The sequence below is a fragment of the Falco biarmicus genome, chromosome 3 (assembly GCF_023638135.1).
Source record: "Falco biarmicus isolate bFalBia1 chromosome 3, bFalBia1.pri, whole genome shotgun sequence".
Lineage (NCBI taxonomy): Eukaryota > Metazoa > Chordata > Aves > Falconiformes > Falconidae > Falco > Falco biarmicus.
The window spans coordinates 68,419,526-68,437,834 of record NC_079290.1 but is presented as its reverse complement, the minus strand read 5'-3'; the positions used below and the strand labels follow the sequence as shown (position 1 = coordinate 68,437,834).

General features: G+C 40.0%; 1 protein-coding gene across 1 annotated transcript; it reads right to left on the bottom strand.

Annotated features, from left to right (window-relative positions):
• Positions 1-691: 691 nt before the first annotated feature.
• Positions 692-18,309, bottom strand: CNDP1 (carnosine dipeptidase 1). Its single transcript, XM_056331969.1, has 12 exons — positions 18,028-18,309; positions 13,018-13,139; positions 12,064-12,207; positions 10,304-10,466; positions 9,119-9,207; positions 6,903-7,103; positions 5,386-5,470; positions 4,650-4,810; positions 3,059-3,223; positions 2,725-2,866; positions 2,172-2,319; positions 692-1,327 (listed from the first exon to the last, which is right to left on the bottom strand). The coding sequence occupies exons 2-12, from the start codon at positions 13,093-13,095 to the stop codon at positions 1,219-1,221; spliced, it is 1,485 nt and encodes a 494-aa protein (XP_056187944.1). The 5' UTR covers positions 13,096-13,139; positions 18,028-18,309; the 3' UTR covers positions 692-1,218.

Here is an 18,309-nt window from a genome sequence, read left to right as displayed (position 1 = left end):
AGCTAAGGCTTTTATCCTGACAGCTTTCCACATCAGCTGTTCATACAAGCTATCTGTGATACAATATTCCTGCCTATAGACTCCTTAATCATCTTTATTCTTCCAGGTTTATGCAGGCAGGTAGCAGTAGAGAAAGGAAAGATAACAATTACTTTTTGTAATTTAATGTCATTTGGTTTAGGATACACTACTAAGTTTTTATTTAAATCTGGTTCAGTTCTTTTGGTTGTGTGGGAATTATCTACATGTTATAGTAAAAAAAAATGAAATTAAATAAGGTATATATATTGTGTGATTTGTGCTGGGTGTCTTGCCTAAACAGCAAACAGAGGTCTCAACTATTGTTTTCATTTCAAAATTATCATTTGCCTTTGACTTAATTATCAATGTAAACTGATGCTTTAAAAGGAATTAAAAACAACCAGATGATAATTGGGTGGTAAAACACCCTTCTGATGACAAATTTTGGCCAGAACAGATGTTTACAAAGGCCTTTTTCTATTGTACAAAAAGAAAGGTACATGAAAAAAACTTTATATAGTGATTTTTGAAAGTGCACTCACAGTGCAATAAGAGGAAAATTGGATTAAATGAGGGGGAAAGGCAGAATCCAGACCTGGAAATGTTTATTTACTGTTGCAGTTCTATTATCTCAGTGATTATTCCCATAAATAGATGTTCATAGGCAAGTCTTCCCATCAAATTCACCAAGCTAATTGTATTGCATTTCCTATTTACAGCTTCTGTAAAGGAGTGGAAAGAGATTAACTTGGTAGTGGATCTTTCTTCAAACAGTTACATAATGAGATTTTGTATATTGTTAGGAGGAAATGACAGTATTGTGTATTGCTCATATTCAGAAACTGAATATGAGCTAGGCAGCATGGACATGGTGATACTACAAAACAGAAGTAAAGTAATTTTAATAAAATAAATGTAAAAATTCCCTTTGCCTTTAATTTTAAAAAGGAAAATGGAACATACTCCACTCAGCAAGAATGAATTACCCCAAACCCTATTTTGTAGCATTAGGAATAAGATCACTTGATTAACTGTATCACAAATGCATGCTATTTAGTAGCATGCCAAGTAAAAGCATGTTATTTATTTTTCTCACCAATTCAGACCCACTAGATATGTTATTTATATGTTTTTCCAGATCAGGAAGTTAGAAGGCTCAAGAATAAAAAAGTGCTTTGTTGATTTTCTTGTGATGGTCTACCAGTTGTTAGTCTCCACGTTGGACGTTTCATGTAAGTGCCGATGTAGCTTTGATATCTCCAGGAAAAAGGCTGCAAACACTTTGGTTCCTTCAATGTAGTTGTGTCTGTGAAGAAGAAAAGAAACCCTGTCAGGCTGTTCTGCTCTTCAAATTAGCAGCATGGTCCAGTAAAGTTTTCAGACTCTTCAGAGGAATTTGAAAGATTGGTCACCCCCAAAAAAGGACCCAGTGCACAGAAATTCTGGACATCTTTCAATTGGCATTCCTCTGAAGGTTCAGTGGGAAAACTTTTCCCAGTGTTACATCGCCCAGTTACTGTTGTCTGTATCCATAAGGTCTGAGGCTATGCTGAGGGGAAACAAAAATAACTTGACAATTATTGTAGGATTCTTCAGTTCCTTGAGCTCAGCATGAGCTGGCTCAGAACCTGCACAAGATGTTTGGGCAACACATTGAACGCTGTCTTGCCATGGCACCTCAAAATATGAACACAAGTGGCAAGTTTAAGCTGATTTTGATATAATTGCACTACTTTTGGTCCCGGTAATATAAATGTACCTTTATATCCATTTATACTGAAAACCATCAAAATTTTTACTTAACCATTAGCCTGCATACCCCTGACTGGCATACTTCAAAACGGATGCTGTGACAGAAGGGTGCCCATCTACATCTTTGTCTTTCAGACCAGAGGCAAATTTCATTGGCAGTAAAATGAAAATTACCAGTGTGACATATTTAAAGACTGAATTGACACTCCATGAAAAGCGTACAGCAGTATGTGGTAGATTGGGAATTTTGCTCTCTGCTGGGCCCCAGGTTTTCCGGACACAGTTGTTTAGGACTGTCCAGTGCAGAGCAAAGCTTCCCATCTGGCCATAGTTATTTGTGGGTACCAAGGGACTTCTCCCCGCTTCTTTTATAGAGCAAATGGACAAATAAAAGAAACCTGCTTATTTTCTCGTTCTGAGAGTGCTCCCCATCATCAGCTGCTCCAATCGGAAACATTATCACACTTTTCTGTGTTATACTCTGAAACATTCTGGCAATGGGAACTGTTGAGCCATCCCGAATATAATCTGGATCTTCTCCAAAAACTGAAATACATAGGAAGAATTAATTTATTATTATGTGAAATAAACACGCATTCTTCTGCTACCATGTATTTGAGCAGGTAGCCTATATTAAGAGCTTCTGAGTAGAAAATGTTTTGAATGCATAGCCAATTGATTTCATGAATCAGCTGCACTCTACAAACCTCTGGCTTCACAGCAGTACACAAAGAAACTAAATCAGGTCTTCAGGCTCCTCTTATGAAGTACACCCCAATTCAACAAGGTATGGAAGAAGAAGTGGCTGAGTTGTTCTATCAAAAACCATGAGATTCACAGTAGTAAGTGGCTGTAGCGCTGAACTAGGAAATCCGTTTTGCTCTGTGGATGAGCATAATTCCCCTGCACACTTGCAGACACATTGAGAACTGAAAAAAAGAACGAACTTACCTGTTTTAATTGCCCTCGTTGCTGCTTTATATAGTGGATCATTAACATCAGCGAACCAGGGCTTTGCACCCAAAGGCATGGACACTGTCAGTTTGTTTGGACTGTTCCTTTTGGAAAAGACACTCTCCAAGTGCTCCACCACCTGTGGGGGAAGCACTTTGCAGTCAGAAGCATTCATCTTGCAGCTCAAGCTTACACCCACATTCCCACTTCTGCTCTCAGGAACAAATAAATGCTAGAAACATGCAGTTTACTACTTCAGGTGTAAATTTGTGAGGTGCTAAGAGGGATTTAGCTTACACAGTAGAGGCCAAAGAAAAGGTTTACCTCTTACCTGTTTTTTCACAACCGAAAGGTCCATGTGAGGGACCTGACGGACTGAGAATTTGCCAACGACTTTTGCTGGAATGACTGTTTTAATTCCTGGTTCATGAAAAGCTCCTTCAATCCCATGAATAGAGAGAGAAGGGTAACGCCACAGGTGTAGAAGTATTTCTTCCTTAAAAAAACAAACACCCAAACACTGAAAATATAAGGGATGACACTGGAGCCATTCACAATTGACATAAATTGATGTGAAGAAACAAGCTTTTTCCATCCTAAAATTTGAATTTGGAGACCTCTGTATTTTTAAGATGTTTGATTTGAAAATTAAACTCATGTGTATATCTCTGCATTTTAAAAAGTACTACTTCTTTCAGTCAACATTTGTTTACCTTTAGAAGCATTTGGATGAGAACAGCTTTTCACGCACAACAGGAAAAGTGAAGCATTGTTTAAAAGTGCCTTGGAAGTATATTTTTCTATTGCAAAGTAAAATCAGAACAATTTCTGATCTGACCATCAGTTGGAACTTCTCACAGGAGAAACTTGTGACCAGTTCAGCCAGAGCCCTCCCAGGTGATACAAGGGAAGAAATTATACTACTGAGCATAAAATAATAGAATAGATAAGATTATATTCAGTAACCAAGTTGATCTGTTTTTCTGGAAAAGAAGGGCAAAAAAAAAAAAGAGAGAGAAGAAATAAAAAAATAAAACGTTTATTCTGAGGGAGAAAGGAGAAAAATATAAACTGGTCTTCATGCAGAACCCCAGGACGCTGCTCCTTCTACTCCAGTTTTACGAGACTAGAGCTTTATGTACACATAAAATGTGCACAATTTCATCTTCATAAAGGTAAAGCATCAAAACTTATATAGTGTAGTTACATTATGCTTCTGTTATTACTGATTATTACAGTCAAGCTTAGGCTAATTTGGAAGCTTTTTCATGGAAATAAAAGCATCCATGTTAGAGCCTATACCAGTATAATTACGTTAGTGATAGAAAAAAGAAATTACTCCTTTCCTTTCTCCCAGCTGCCACTCTTGTGCAGAGAGATCGTTTGGAGCCAGCCCTTACCTGCTTTTTTTTATTGAGGATATATTTTTTAAATGATGGCAAAGAGAGGCTTAATAGTTTTGGCTGCTTTTTTTGGCATACTCAACAAACATCAAAACCTGAATGAAAGAAATAAAAAACACCTGAAACACATCTGCCTAAAGCTGCCTTCCATTTTCCAGCACTGAATACAACTTCTTTCCTGCTATGTAACCTGTATGCAGGGGTTGTAATGCTTATTTGATTTGGCTGGTTAGGCATGGGGGGAGAGAAGGGGTAGTGCAAGGACGGGGGAGCAATACTGTTAGTTTTGCATTATTCTTTTTTCATTGATTATTCGTATTGTGGGTTACTTTCCCCAGATAAAGTAGCTTACATTTTCAGCAAATTAATTTTATTTACCTTTTAATGCTCTGTGCTCATTTTTTTTATTTTGAGTTTGCCATTAACTGAAAATATCTTTCAGTTTGGCTTTATACATAAATGCTGCAAATGGGTGATTTAAATTCTTTCTGCTGACCATTTATACACATTTTATGTTACCTTGGTGCCATAGAGGAATTTTTTCACACCACTATTATTTTTATGTTCCTCTAGATCAAATGCAATCGATTCATATAACTTCCTCTCCTCCTCTGTCAGGGCAGCAACACTGTCGTAGATTCCAGGGATCTGAATATGACCTGTGGGATCCACAAGGCTGTCTACAAAATAAGACAGATGCATCAGTACAAGTGGGACCTATTTCTTTCACCTGGCAATCACACCACCTTTTCCCTTCTACCTCACTCTACTGAACAAGTAAGCCTAACAACTAACTACTAACGACTGTTTGCATCAATCAAGTTGTGGCACCTAACCTGATGTATTTTCATATTTATTAAGAAAACCATTGAGCTGCTGTTTGTGTGTAATGTGTGGTGTGTCAGCCCAGCTACTGACATCAAAACATCATCCTACTGAGATACAACTCTGCGTTAAAAAGTCAGATTTCACTACGCGTGTATGTATTCAAGTTGCCAGCAATCCTCACATGTTCTTGATTGACACATCACTGACATCAGCTTAACAGGCACATGTCTGAGGCCCTGACCTTACTGGGGACATGCCCTCTCCTCAGCTGCTACCACCATAGCTGTGCTGAGATTTGGAAACATGGGAATCTTGCTTTAATTAGACTTGCCTTAGTCTGGTCAATTAAACATGGCACTGATCTTTGTTAGGCTGATTGCTAGCCCTTGCTCCCCAGTTACTCCTGAGCAATGATGTGTGTTATTACCCAGCAGAGCTATCAGGTCCGTCAGCGGCTCATGAATGATGCCTCCAAAAGTTCCAGAGTGAAGGTCCTTCCCACCACATTCAACCTGTACCAAAACCACTGGTTACACATAAACACTCCCTTTATTCTTCTGCCAGTATTTCTCTTCCACAGCAACTGGTGGCTTCAGTTTTTTAAATGAGGCCACAAATGAACAGAAAATTATTATTTGTTTCTACTCACAAAATGGAAAACTTTGTGTCAGGAACAATCTGCTTTGGTAAAAAGAAGACAGGGCTCTGTTGTTAACCACTAGAGAGAAATTCAGCTGTCTATAGCACTTAGAGGCATTTCAGGGCAAGGGCCCCTCTCCACCTCCGTTCCCTCTTTTGCTTCAGTAAGATTAAATACATTGTAAGTGAAACACTTGCATATTACTGTTTCTAACAAGGCAGAATAAATTCTTCAAGTTCTCTATCTTTTTTATTTAATGCAAAACCTTCATAACAAAACCAAGAAAGAACCTTACTTGATTTGCATTGAGGAAATACTTGTCCAACCTTAATTCCAGGTTGCAATAAATAAGAATTTAGAGGTGTCTTGAATCATATGGCTTTAGAATAGAGGCATTTGGTTTATGAAATGGGTTCTTTTTCCAGACACATTTTCATACTCAGGTTTATCATGAACTATTTTCCTGCAACAGACTTGTTTATTCTTCTCAAAACCTCGTTACAGCCAACTGTCCGGTAGCAGGCAGAGATAATTTTTGATGTTTTAATAGCATCATTTTTCTTAACCAAGACTTAGAAGAATTGAATCAAGGCTGACGAGGCTCTTTTGTTTAAAAACAAACTTCATTCTTTTTCAGACATAAAGGTTAATGCAGATTTTTTTTTTTGTTTAGTTTGAGTTCTTTAATCTTCTCTGAATTCCTTTTATGCTTCATCAGGAAGTTTCCAGATGAGAAATTTCTGCTCTTCATTTCACAGTAGCTCATGTTGCCTGCTAAATATACTACAGTGCACTGTTACTTGCTTCTGCCAATGGTTACAAATACTTTCTGTGGCTTTTAAACCCAGGGATCCAACTAAATTTTGTCCCTTTAGGCAGATACATTGTACTAAAAGCAGTATCTGCTGCAAAATGGCAGAGCAGCAGAAGAAATGGGTTTGGAGTGAGCGAGTTGCGGGGTACAGGGATGATGCTCCAAGGGAACGGAGCTGATGTGCGGAGGGTGCAGTAAGAAAAGACTGGGAGAGTGGCAGAAGAGTAATGGGATAGGAAAGGAATCAAGAGGAGAGGGGTAAGTGGAGAAAAGATGACTGAAGAGAAGTTAATGAAGGTAAGTAAGGCTAATTGAACTGAAATGAGGAACAAAATCTCTACAAGCCAAAAAGGATAAGGAAGAAGGCTCTGTATTTGTAAATATTGAGCTTGCTCTCAGTCTTTCTCTGCATATAGATGTAGATTTGGTTACAGGTACATCATTGCTCTCTGGTCAGGGGCCCAGTTCAAATGAACCTTGTGTCTTTTACCTCCACAAAGAAGCAGGCATTTCCCCGACTCCCATACGTAAGGGCAGGCTTCTTGTTGCTGAGCCAGAGGTTGTCAGAAATCACAATATAATCAACATCAGAGAAAAAGCGCTGGTTTTCTTCTTCAAGTAACTTTTCTAGCCCCAAGGACCCTGCTTCTTCCATGCCTTCAATTACAAACTTGAAATTCACTGGCATGGCCTAAATGAACATTAGAGAAGTCTGAGTAAGGAACAAGCATTTTCAAAAATAAAACAGAATCTTTAAAATCAGAAGCAGGCTGGCTTGCAGTACACATTATGTTAAGAAAAGAAGGATGTAGCATATATGTCTTGCTTCAGTAGAAAGGGAAATGATAAACAGGCACATAGAGTTTCCAAGAAAAACTTGGTTTTCCTCATGTTTTTATCTACTTATAATTTTTGAAAGAGAATAAGTGATATCTTTTTTCTGTCTTTTGTGTTTTCAGAAAACTTGCTGGACTGTCTCATTGAATGGGCTTTCTCTCAGTGCTACTAAATATTCTAATTGCTTTAGAAATTCTAACTGTGTAATAACAGTTGCATCTTCACAGAAAATTTCCTGCCTCTCATATATCCACTGTTAGTGCCCATGCGGGAGCTGCCAGCAGAGGTCTACTGCTGTGGCTTTTCCCAACGTGTTATCTATCACCAGAGTTACTCACATGGTGGTAAAAGTGCTGCTGGTGATTCTACTGTAACTGTCCTTTTAGCACTCATGAATTCATTTGCCTGCTAGTTCGTAAGGATGTATTTCCAAGGGTAATTAAGAGAACTTTTATTGTGGAATAATAGTGCAAGTTAGAAATGCTGACATATCCCATAGGAGAAATAACTTTGAGCTTGGTTTTCCATTCCAATTCATTTTCTCATTACAGGTTTTTAAGATGTTTTCTCTTTTGATTCAATGCTCAGATTAAATGCAAGAACAAATGTGTAGAATTAAGTGAACCTGCATTATGGATGAGTTCACCAGTTGTTCATCAGGTGACCGCAAAAAATTTAGAAACAAACTGCTCATGAATATTGTTTGGTGGTATGTGCTGTTTTCTAGGGAAAGGCTTCAAATGACAAAGATTTCTATTTGCTTGCTTGTCAAAGTGCCAAAATAGCTATTAGTGATTTGAAAAACTGGAAAGATGCAGAAAGACAGCAGCATGACCATATCCAGTTACAACAGCTAATCTGTTGGCAAATAACGTGTGTGTTTCTAGCACTTAAGAGACACTGAGGTCAGTTAGTACTATTGATTGAAGGAAAACATCAGTTTTCCTGAAGGCTGCAAAAGGACTTTAGAAGTCAAGATTTAATGCTCAGTTTGTGCCATAATGTAATAAAAGAGGCACAAAACTGTTTCTTATCAATCTAACAAAAATGTTTTGCAAATTCACTTTAAAGGCTGCTTGCTAACCAAGTTATAAACTTAGACTATATGTTCACTTATACAACTAGTCCAAAACTAGCAAATATGCAGACTGATTTGAAGATAACTGTGTTGGTCATTACAGTAACTTAGGCAAGGTTTGACACGGAGATATGTTGAGTGAGGATATTTGTACTTGGTTAATGCACCCATTCAAAGCATTTGGTTTGATACATCTAATATGTTGTTTAAGGGACAGCCCACTACATATGACCATTTTAAGATACTTATTCTCATACATAACATACATAAATTGAAGGTAACTTGTAGGAATACAAAACCAAAGATCAGCAGAATGTAACAGCAGAGATGAGTCTTCATGGCTAATCTGTGATGTATGTTACTTCATCATTTTAAAAGCTCTCAAGAGAATAGAGGTTCAAAGCTGTTTAATATATATAATTATATATACTTCTAATATATATTGAATGCTTCCCCCAGTGTGTCTTCCTCTGCAGGGCAATGGCTGCTATACCATATTTATACTGCATACAGACTGTTCAAAATAGAAATGCTCAAGGACAGATTCTTATTGGAGTGGGACCAGTGCCCAGGATAAAGCATTAGAAATAAGCTAATATTTCAAAATGTATGTAGTCTATTGGGACTGAGACGATCATTTAACTCACAGGAATGTAAATGCATCCCTCCAGAAATACAATAATAATAAGAATAGTAAAAATAGTAATGGTAATCCTATTACTACTACTACTACTACTACTACTACTAATAATAATAATAATAATAATAATAAAGTCCTCATTGATACATACTAATTTCAAGGCTCTAAACGTTTCCACTGCATTTATCCAGGCTAGGACAGGTCCTTTATTATCTGTTGCTCCACGTCCATAGAGATTTCCTTAAAAAGAAAAGAGGAAAGTTTTTAAGTCATCTTTGAAACTTCTGTCATCACTTGCCGCAGAAGCTGTAGTAGTGTGTCAACGAAAGTGTCAAGAGCCAGGATTTCATTGACCTCTTTTTCAATAAGGTGATGGGTGTTTCCCAATGTACTGGTACACTTTTTTTTCTGTCTTTCCTTTTATATGCATCATATTGTAGCATACATCTACTACAGGCTGATTTCTGAGCTTCAGTTTTGTTCTTATGAGCTGTTTGTTCACACCAGAGATGCCTGAAGAGTTTGCACAGTATGCAGCTGCTGCACACATCAGCCAGCCCAGGTAACAAGCAGCAAAAACCCCACAGATAAATACCACAGTAGAAGCATGAAGCTACAAGTCTAGGTACGTAACTTTTTTTTTTTTTTTCCAAGCGTTCAACTGTACAGTTATATACAGGGGCAGATTTCATTCTCATGTACAATGCTAAATTTTGGTGGCAGTCCCCATGGGAGGTGGAAGAGTTACCCCAGTAAGAGTGTTTGGAACCAGTCCCAGCCGATGGAAAAGGACAACTTAATGGTTATAGCGCAGGTCTAGGAATCAGTATTTCTGGGTTCTTGGGGTCTTACTCATCTGCTGACCCTCCACCCATCGTTTTTGTTCCTTCAGTGAATGGAGCTTTTCATGCTCAGCTGGCTGTAGTGGAAGGATGGTTACATTAAGAAGCCGCCTCAAGTTCTTCCACCAAAAATGCTCCTTAGCTGCAGCACGGCAGGTGGAGGTAAGTGGAGGTACTAAAGGATCATAAAGCGAGAACAGGAAGTGCTAGGGTGGATAATGGTTCATGCAACAACCCAAGAAGAATTTTAAAGCAGGAAAGGATTATCTGTTGAATAAAGCAGCATTAATTTCACGTGGCTCTTCCACACCGAATATTAGGCAATCACTGATGGGTGTCACTAGTCACAGCACTGTCAAAGTGCTGGATTTGTGCCATAGATTTCCATGGGAGGAGTCCTCATGATTTAGTTGTATATACAGGGAGCCTGCTTCCACTCAGAATCTCAGTCATCTATTCAAATAATGGTACAGAACTCACGACCAGGTACATACCATCAATTTCAGTCAATGTGTAAGGGTCAGTTTTCCAGCCATCTTCCTTTTTGGCAGGCTGCACATCCGTGTGACCATAGAAACATACAGTGGGGTTTTGTGGATCCTTCCCCAGTTCCCCAAGAATCACAGGAGGCAGTGGGAGGTCCTGGCCATCAGGCAACTGTGGACAAATGTAAAAAAAAAAAAAGGCAACTAAATAAAAACAAACCTTTGAAAACTTATAAATGTTATAAAAAAAAATGGGAATTCTCAGTATTGAAAGTAGTTCTACATACTTAGCTGGCTCTGATTTGATCAGGTGCAAAATCTGACTTTGAATCCAGCTCTAACATACCCAGAGAAATTAAGATTTTTCTCCCCACTTGTTTAGGTTCTTCGGGAACTTTACAGAGCTCTTCCAACATTTTACTGTCATAAACACCCTCATTACTAAACTCTTTCTTCCCAGCACTGGAAAGGATGAAGCTGACTGTATGCTGTAGTGATAAAAGCATATGTTGTGACACTGAAATAGTCAAAAGCCACACAAACTAATTTGGGGTTTAATTTCTCCACAGACAGATGGCAGGAGGTCCGTAACCTCAAACACAGAAATAAAATAATTTTAGCTGGCAGGAGAAGCAGCAGCAGCTATTTCGGACTGTTTTGAAAACAGGTTAAAGCTCTGAACAAATCCTGTAATGTACCACTGTGCAGAACAGTGGCTAAGAGAGGCTGGATGTCTCACGGGAAAGAAAAATTGGTAGTAAAGGAATGTGTATTCTCCATTGCATGCACTAGTAATAGCGGTCTGCATTGCCCTGTTGCAACCCAAAAGTGCAGCTGCTTCTTGCCAGGTGATCAAAGGAAAACCCATGTTGTGAAACAATACTTTAGCCCTAGGCAGAGCAAAGTATCTCTGGTCTCTGCTCCAACCACAGGTAATCCATTCCCCACTGTCATCGACAGAGACTGTTGCTATATATTTTGGCAATCATAACTGCATGCCAAGTGCATGCTGTGTCTTTATTTTTAAATGCATTCATTACAACTATTAAGTGACATAACCTGAAATACTAAAGTGTTGCTGTGCTGCAGGGTTCTTGTGCTAAGGCTCTCACAATCCTTCCCAGAAGCCTCAGAAGGAAAAGGGAATCATTATTAATGAACCTTTGAATTCCTGTTAGAATAGAAATCTAACATCCCAGGGCAGGAAAGAGCCCCCGGCTACAGTAAGGTAAGTAAATTAGAAACAAAATTTTCTCAGATATTAACTCTTCCATGTTGCTTTCCAACTATCATTAAGAAAATGGCTTGGAACTTTTTGTCAGAAGGTCCCAAAACCAAATTGGACGCTCAAGATAGCTAGTCCTTTCTGTCTGGCAACATTGTAAAAGCTACCTCCCTCATATCGAGGTTTTGGTGATGAATGATGCATTAACTATCATGCTTCATTACTCAAAAGAATGTAAAAACAAGCCCTGGTAAAAAACTCAGGCCTTTCACTTTTGCATACTGCTTCCCTCCAGTTAAAAGCACCAAACTGTCCCTGCTATGCAGAGAACGTCTATTTGCATTTGGATTGTCTGTGTGGTCTCCAAAGTCTGTTCTCAGACAGTCTGAGGAAGGACTGATTTCAGCAGGTATCACATAGCTATGGGACTACTGATAAATTGTTATCTAGCTAGCAAAAATATATGCACATGCATAGTACTGAATGTAATAGGTAGACCACATATGCAAATATGATGTTTTACATGCAAGAATCAGACAAGCACCTGATGTGATCCCAGGCTTACTAAATTAACAGTGGCTCCCAGCGCAGCGAGTCTGTCTGCTGCCAACGCCATCATTCGTATTACTTCTTTCCTCAGAACTGGTTGAACAGAGTCGCTTTTCACAGCCACCCATTCCTTAAGATCCTGTGCAGGAAGGAAAGAAGCGCAACTAAATCACCCGGGTTGCTGTGGTGTTTGGCCCTTGAACAGGAGAAGTGTCACAATGGAAGCTGATTTCATTTCTACCCCACCACAGCAATGTCACAGATACTTGAGGCTTTGGAATTGAGAGCAATTGCTTAGATGAGTCCCCAGGGTTGAGAGTATTGATTTTCTGAACAGGGAGGGTGCCCACACTTAGGCATTCGTGCTGTCACCCATGGATCTAAAATCTGATGGAAGTGGAGGTAGGCTAGATGCTGACCAGTCTGCACTACAGAAATTGCATTATGTATGAATTACCTTGGTGATCCTCAGGAGGATTCAGAAGTGCTCATAGATTTAAAGCATAACTGATACTGACTGGACTAATTATGTTTCTGCCTTTTCACATGGAACTGACAAAAACAAAAGCACAAACCAGCATGGGACCAAGACTCCTCTCCTCATCAAGAGCAAACCAGCAAAAATCCATTGTGATGTAAAGCAAGTGAGAGAGCATCCTATCTGGCTTGCTTCTCCCATGCAGGTACGTTTTGGCTCAGTGGAACCACTCTGCACACAAAGGATTCCAGCCACTTAGCTTGTGACAGTCCATGCTAATCCCTCTTCTACCTAACAGGTCCCGAGTACAGACTGTCCCCTTGCAGCCTTGCTTTGTCAAGCAGGTGGCACATCTGATGCCAGGCCTGGAACCCTGCTTGTCACCATAGTGGCAAACACTCTGGCACGTAGAGCACAGGCCTACGGGGCATCAGTTCTGAACTCGTCATTTCACTGCAGTACAGTTCCTACCTTGATGAAATCACTTTGATGTACATCAATGTACTGGAAGATCTCAGTCTCCAGTGCTGAGGAGGTTGAGGAGGACATTACTGGCTTAGGAAAGAGTATCACAGGGCTGAGATAGCATCTATCTGAAAGTTAAGGATAACATTCAACAAGTTAGAGACATCCTGCAACATGAACTTACTTCTCAGTGCTAGAAAACACAGACAATTGCAAAGTGCTGAGCCGGTTTAAGTCTCATTTAAGTTCTTCAAGCCAGGAGAAAGTATACCTGAATTATTTTATCACATAAAACCTTTAATCAATTACAGTCCAGCTTCTGAAAGACAAAAAGTGGGAAAAATGACCAAAGAGTGAGCAGCTTTACAATTTCTGCTTTATATGTAAATCGAAGTGTTTAATTTACATATAAAGCAGAAATATGTAAGCAAGCGTTTAATTGGGGAAGCATTTTCTGAAGAAACATTCATTGCATCAATTTGCAATGTACAAACCTCAAATTGTATGTTCTGGGAACTAGGGGGGTTCCCTGTTCTTTCCTGAACCCCAGGGGAAGACTTGCAAACACTAACACACACCAACAGCCCAGGGGACTTGTTCTTTTTCTTCGTTCCCAGAAGGAAGGACAAAAATGGATTCACTGACACACTTTGCGTATTTTACGTGAACAAGGGAGAACAATTCTGACATCGGAGAGTATTGGACAACAGGTAGCTTTTGTGGCTGAATAAGAACAGTGTCAATACTGAAACACCTCATAAATGCAGAAGTCATTTAGTACCTGCAAACCTCTCTGACATCTTTTTTTTTACAAGATAAGAGAAGATTTTAAAACCATAAGATTTTTAAAAGTGTGTATCTTCCTTCCTTCAGTTTTCCCTTCCTGTTTCCTTGAAGTTCTTGCTGCAGTCTTTTGAATTGGTGTTAGCAGAGTAATACTTGGATGTCTAAATACTTGGCTGGGCTACATTCAGCATACCTGCTGTATCAGGCTGTGTGACAGGGTGGACTCCAAGGTCAAACCCCAACACTTCAATTCTGAAAATATTTTATACTGATAACAAAATGTGCATTTGCAGGTCCATCCATAATTCCTTAACTTTAATGCATAGCTAAGGTGATAGGCTATGGTAATATTAATAATTTCAATTACGTTTCTCTGACAGAGGAGAAAGATTGAAAACCCAAGCATGATGAATAAGAGGAGGGAAACATTGTTCATTTCAGCTGAAGATCCTGGCTGTATGAAGAATGGGCCCCATTTTCCAACCTTCCCTTAGAAACAGGGTCGCATCTACATTGCCTGTGACACAGGTCACTCTCTGAAGTAAAGCTTTGAGAAAGCCTGTGACACTCATGTGATCCCCAGTGTCCAGTTCCTGACATCTGTTGACACTGGAAGCGACCAAATGTCAATTTTGCAGGACAGTGAAGCTGCAGAGCACTGCTATGGAGATGACTTGTTAACTGAGACAAGAAAATCCAAATTTGGGTGAGAATTGGAGGATGGAGAGATTAAATATAAGCATATTATATAAATGTAGGAATATTATTAAAATGCTAATACTTGCTGGGAAAAAGCCTTAAGTGATGATCAAAGTACCATTTTCTCCTCACATTATTTTCTCCATGAAAAGGTAAACTCTGCCTCCAAGAGGTGGATCTAATCAATCATCACCTTCAAATATTCACATCACCAGTCACAGCAGTAGCAATTTGGCCTAAACCAAAAAGGATTATTATAGGAATTTTTGAAGAGAGCATGAAAAAAATTCAGGAGGTTTCAGAAGAGACAAAGCAGCTTCTGGGATTTAGCAACAAAGCTGTGGTAGAGTATGAGGGTTCGGGGTTTGGTAGCTTGGGTTATAGTCGTCTTTGGACAGAGCGTCAGCAGGTGAGGCTTCAGAACAGGACTTTTGCAACGCACACCCCAAACTTAAAATCCCCAGTCTGGCTATTCCTTCCAGCCTTGGACTCTGCAAGTGGCTGTGAATATTTGGCAACCAAAGTCCATTTTACATAGCACGTAGGAGTGCAACCACAGACATGGTCAGGAGGGCCTCCCAGGCTGCACTGGGCAGGCAAGACTGGGAGTCCTGGGCTGGAGTGGTGGTACCTGTCCCCAGTGAACAGAGTTTCCTGACACAGATGAGACACTTGCACTTGCTGGGGCAGTGCTTGTGCAGACACAGGAGGGCACCTGTGCTGAGACACTGCAGGTCATGTCCGAAAGGGGCCCAAGGTACAAGGAGATGATCAGTATTAGGTAAAAGCCAAACATGGTGGCCATTTATGTTGTTTTCTTCTCTTTTTTTTTTTGTGGCTGTGTGCTTTTGGGGGACCAGGCAATGGCTCTGCTGGCATGATGTTGCTCGGTGTCACTTCAGCCAGCAGTGGGTCTCAGGAGAGCCAGGTTTACCTTCACACTGGCCTACAGGCATAGTGTCTTCCCCCTCCACGCTGAGTATCACAGAGGGGAGCTGGTTCCCACACAGGCTGAGGAGAGGACAGGAGGCCCAGTGGGTACATTTGTGAGGGGCTCCAAAAAAGCGCAAGGCACTACACCTCCAGAAGAAAGTGATAGGAGCAGGCATTGTACAGCATGGTCATTCATTTAAAAGTGGGATAAATTCTAGTCTTGCCATGGGCATTGCCAACAGACAGGTTGAGAAATCCCAGCATATGAGGATCTTAATCAGATGTTCATTTAGAGAGACTTTAGGACTGTACGTTCATTTACCATGAAGCCTGCTAGGTGCCTCAGTTTCACACATGCTTCACTCATTCTTTCTACCTTACCATTTCCAAACCTTAATTTGGAAAATACTTGCAACAGAGGCTGCTGAATGTGCCCTCATTTAACCTTACCATAGAAAACCAGACAGGCTTCTCTGTGTTCAGTACTTAAAAAAAAATACCTTTGGGCTATGCCACGCTTGAGCAAGGAGGGTCGTAACACAGTCACAAACATGGCTGCTAGAGTAACCACGCTCATGCAATGGGTCACTATCAGTGCCTCCATCATATATGATTTTCCCTCTTTCTGAACAGAACTTTCAATGTCACTGATTTCTATGCATTTTCACTCTAAAAAGAATGAGTATATATTTAGCTAGCACCTTATGGTGACTTGAAGGAACACATATCTTTTAGTATTACATGAAGGTCAGAATCACAAAAGGGCTGCCTATACAGGGGAGGTGTGCTGCCGTGATGGTATCTTCCTCTTTTTATCTGCATTACGCACAAATGACCTGGAAAGATGCAGACAAGAAACGTACATCTTCAAGTCATGTTTCATTAGCTTTTAATGGTTCAAGAAAATGAAACGAGGAAACTAAAATGCTGTGAAGGAAAAAAAGCAAAATCTGCATTCAAACAAGCAAAACATCCTAGAAATACTTGAGATAATTGTGTGATGTTTTCAAAACAGAGACAGACTTCAGGAAAAGTTTATAGAATATCGCAAAAATAGTTGCATTCGCAAACAAAAGTAAGCATGAACAGTGGCAAAGTTGGGAAAATGAACACAAGGAGAGACTTACACAGTCCTGCAGATCTGCAGATTGCACCAATTTCCAGTAATTCAAACAAGAAATTAGGTAGCAGCTATGATGTGTGGTACTTGAGGTGGAGGAGTAGCAGACAGAACTTCATGTTATTGCACTACTAATATACAGACAATGCTGCTCAGAAGCATTTGGATCACGACTGGGAAAGCTTGTGTAGAAAAGGGAGTCAGTTTAATAAAGCAGTGGAAAGGTTTCAGGCAAGGCTAAAATAGCTCGGTGTTACGAGGAGGTGAAAAATTATTTGAAAGGATGATAAAGCCAGGGGGCGGGGAGGAGGGGGGAATATCAAACAAAGACTTCAGTGTTCAATTTCAAGTGTAGTTTATTTGATCTCATTTTAAAGAGAAGTTGCTGCTTTAAAGCAAATTGTAGTATGACTATTTTTAGAAATAATGCATGACAGTCATGCAGTTTCTCTTCCTTAGTTCCTTAGTAGTAAGAACATTTTGTGTCTCACTTCCTCCCATCCCGTTAAGTACTGTTAAAAGAAAACGTAGTGTTCCTAGGTGGTGATTTAATGAGCAGTCCAAGCTGATTCTTTAACTAGGATGACTCCCTGATAAAATATCAACTAAACTTACAAACATTTCAGAAGCAGCTCCTGAATGTTTTTCTGCTCTCCTCACTGTTTCTGAGGTGCATGCGTCACATGTTTTTCTCAATGAGATGCAGCATTGGAGGGGGTGTGGGGGGTGATGCCAATGAAGATTGAACGTTTTGCAACCAACCCAGAGGAAAACACAGTCAGAGGTCGCCTGGTTTTCAAATAAACAAAGAACACTTGACATGAGAGGAGATAAAGATGCATATGGCAGTAGGAGCTAATTTACCAAAACTACTGTGGGTCCATTGAAAGGAACATTCCCGCTAAGCAATTGCCAACAGAGAAGGTGACTCAGATAACAGGGGGATGGTTTAACTCTCTTGAACAACCTCCATTGATAAGTGGCCCACCTTTGGTGGAAGCGGCCTCTCCAGCTGACTAGGTGAGACACTTGGAGGAGGAGGACAATGATTTTTCACGTGGCAGTTCTTGAGCACAGCCCTGACCATGCGCAGCCACTGTCGCAATGCCCAGGAGCTGCAGAGATCCAGACACCTGCCGGGGGGTGAGCACCCACTCACAGAGCCTGGGTGCATTTGGAGACGATTAAAGAAATGGCATCAAATGCAATGAATGGTGTGACAGCAACAAGAACCTTTGGTGGAAAGCACGGGTGAGATCTGGCACTTGCTGGCAGGTGATGCTGCAATGCCCAGTGCTGTTTCCAGCAACCAGCTCTTAAAAAGTGTTGCAATATAAGCTGCCTTAAGGACGTTTCAGAGAATGGCAATGACTAGCCCTGGCCTTGCTCAAGCCAACCCCTTAGAGGAAAAAGTAAGACCCTGTCTGTCAGTTTTGCTTTGCTGTAACACAAATGATATTAAAAAATAAAGTTCTTACCTATTTGTGCTCTTGTTTTGCAGCTACCTTTATGGCCCGTGATGAAAGCTTGAACTGAGAGATCTCCTCTTCCACCTGCTGAACAGGGACATTTTATCTCAGTTCACTGATACATCCTGCAGTTATTAAGGGTGACTTTTGAGTTACAGATTAACTTTTGGTTTAGATGCTTAAGTCTGTTTCTGTATCGTATAATAATCCAAGCAGGATATCCAAATCACTACCACATCAAGCAATGAGGAATTTTCCCATGTCCTTTTCCTTCTCCTTTTCTCCCTGGAA